The sequence below is a fragment of the Crocodylus porosus genome, unplaced genomic scaffold (assembly GCF_001723895.1).
Source record: "Crocodylus porosus isolate Cpor-Errol unplaced genomic scaffold, CroPor_comp1, whole genome shotgun sequence".
Taxonomy (NCBI): Eukaryota; Metazoa; Chordata; order Crocodylia; family Crocodylidae; genus Crocodylus; species Crocodylus porosus.
Window position 1 is genome coordinate 8,225,477 of NW_017728927.1, and position 1,263 is coordinate 8,226,739.

The 1,263-nt window shown below is 50.4% G+C and overlaps 1 protein-coding gene across 1 annotated transcript in view; it reads right to left on the bottom strand.

Annotated features, from left to right (window-relative positions):
- Positions 1-1,051, bottom strand: part of TEKT4 (tektin 4) — a 17,146-nt gene extending 16,095 nt beyond the window's left edge. Inside the window, exon 1 of the mRNA XM_019542138.1 lies at positions 1,019-1,051. Coding sequence (XP_019397683.1) covers positions 1,019-1,051 — 33 coding nt within the window. The remainder of the gene's footprint in view (positions 1-1,018) is intronic.
- Between the last annotated feature and the right edge of the window lie 212 nt (positions 1,052-1,263).

Sequence of the window (1,263 nt, forward strand, 5' to 3'; positions counted from 1 at the left end):
TGGGCGCGCCGCGCGCCGCGCCGCTCGGGGAACCCCGGCCTGACGTCGGCCGCGCTCTGTTTGCCTCCCGTTGCCCGGCAACCCGGAGGCGGGTGCTCTTAAAGGGCCAGAGCGGCTTAAAAAAAAAAAAAAAAAAAGAATCATAAAAATTATTTTTATTTTTTATTTTAAAATAGGCAGCACTTGGAGGGGTGCTGGGCCTGGACTCCGCGCTCCCCGCTTGTTTGACCCCGGCTGGGCGGGGGGGGGGATGGGCGTGGTGCTGTATGGGTCTCACGTGACGCCCTGCAGGGGTCTCCCCTCTCCCTTACCGACCTCCCCCGCCCCCTTGTGCAGGGATTTCTGCAGCCACCCTATCGTGTGACGTCATTCAGCATCATCCCGTGCAACAAGACGTCACCATGCCACGCCTTTACTCAGGGCAAGGTCTCCCTCCCCCCTTACCGGCCCCCCCAACACACACACACGCGCACACACACTCACTCTCTCTCTCTCTCTCTGCACACACACACTCTGTGCCTCCCTCACTACACTCTCTATCTCTCTGCCTCCCGCCCCCTTGTGCAGGGCTTTCATTAGGTTACTGCACACGAGGCACTAGAATTAATCTACTGCGCATTAAGCAGCTCATGTAGATGTGCCCACTTTCACCTTCAGGTTTTTCCTGCCGCACTGTGTGGCAAGGGAAGGGCTGTTGGTTTACAAGCAGCACCTTGGATGAGAATTTTCTTTTTTTTAAACAGAGAAGCACTTGCATGTGTCATGGGTTTGATTAAAAAGTTGCAGCCCACTTGAATTTTGCACTGAATGGAGGCCAGCAAGGTTATCTAAGAGCAGCGTCTACTCACGGTTTGCCTTGCTCCAATTTCTGTTACGTTATAATTCTTATGTGAGCACGGGCAATTTATCTCCCCTCTTGTCTTCACCTCTGCATAGGCAACACTGCAAACGATGATGCTTCCTGTCTCCCAGCTTTTTTCTTTCATGTTCAGGCTGCAAAGTCTTTAATGCTGCTCACCATCAGAGCTGCACAAATAATGGGCTTTTTCATTTTGTTAGCAGCTTTGAAAGCGTGGGGAAAATATTATTTCATGGCTGTCTAAAAATGATTGTTTGACTTTTGGCAAATTGGTGAGTAAAGCGGAGGTTTTCGTGTCTGATCAGGCCCATCTTTACATTTTTTGGAATGCTTTTATAACATAATCAGGGAGATTTTCAGAGCAAGGTCTGGGGGGGAAAATCACCACCAAAAATATCCAAAGG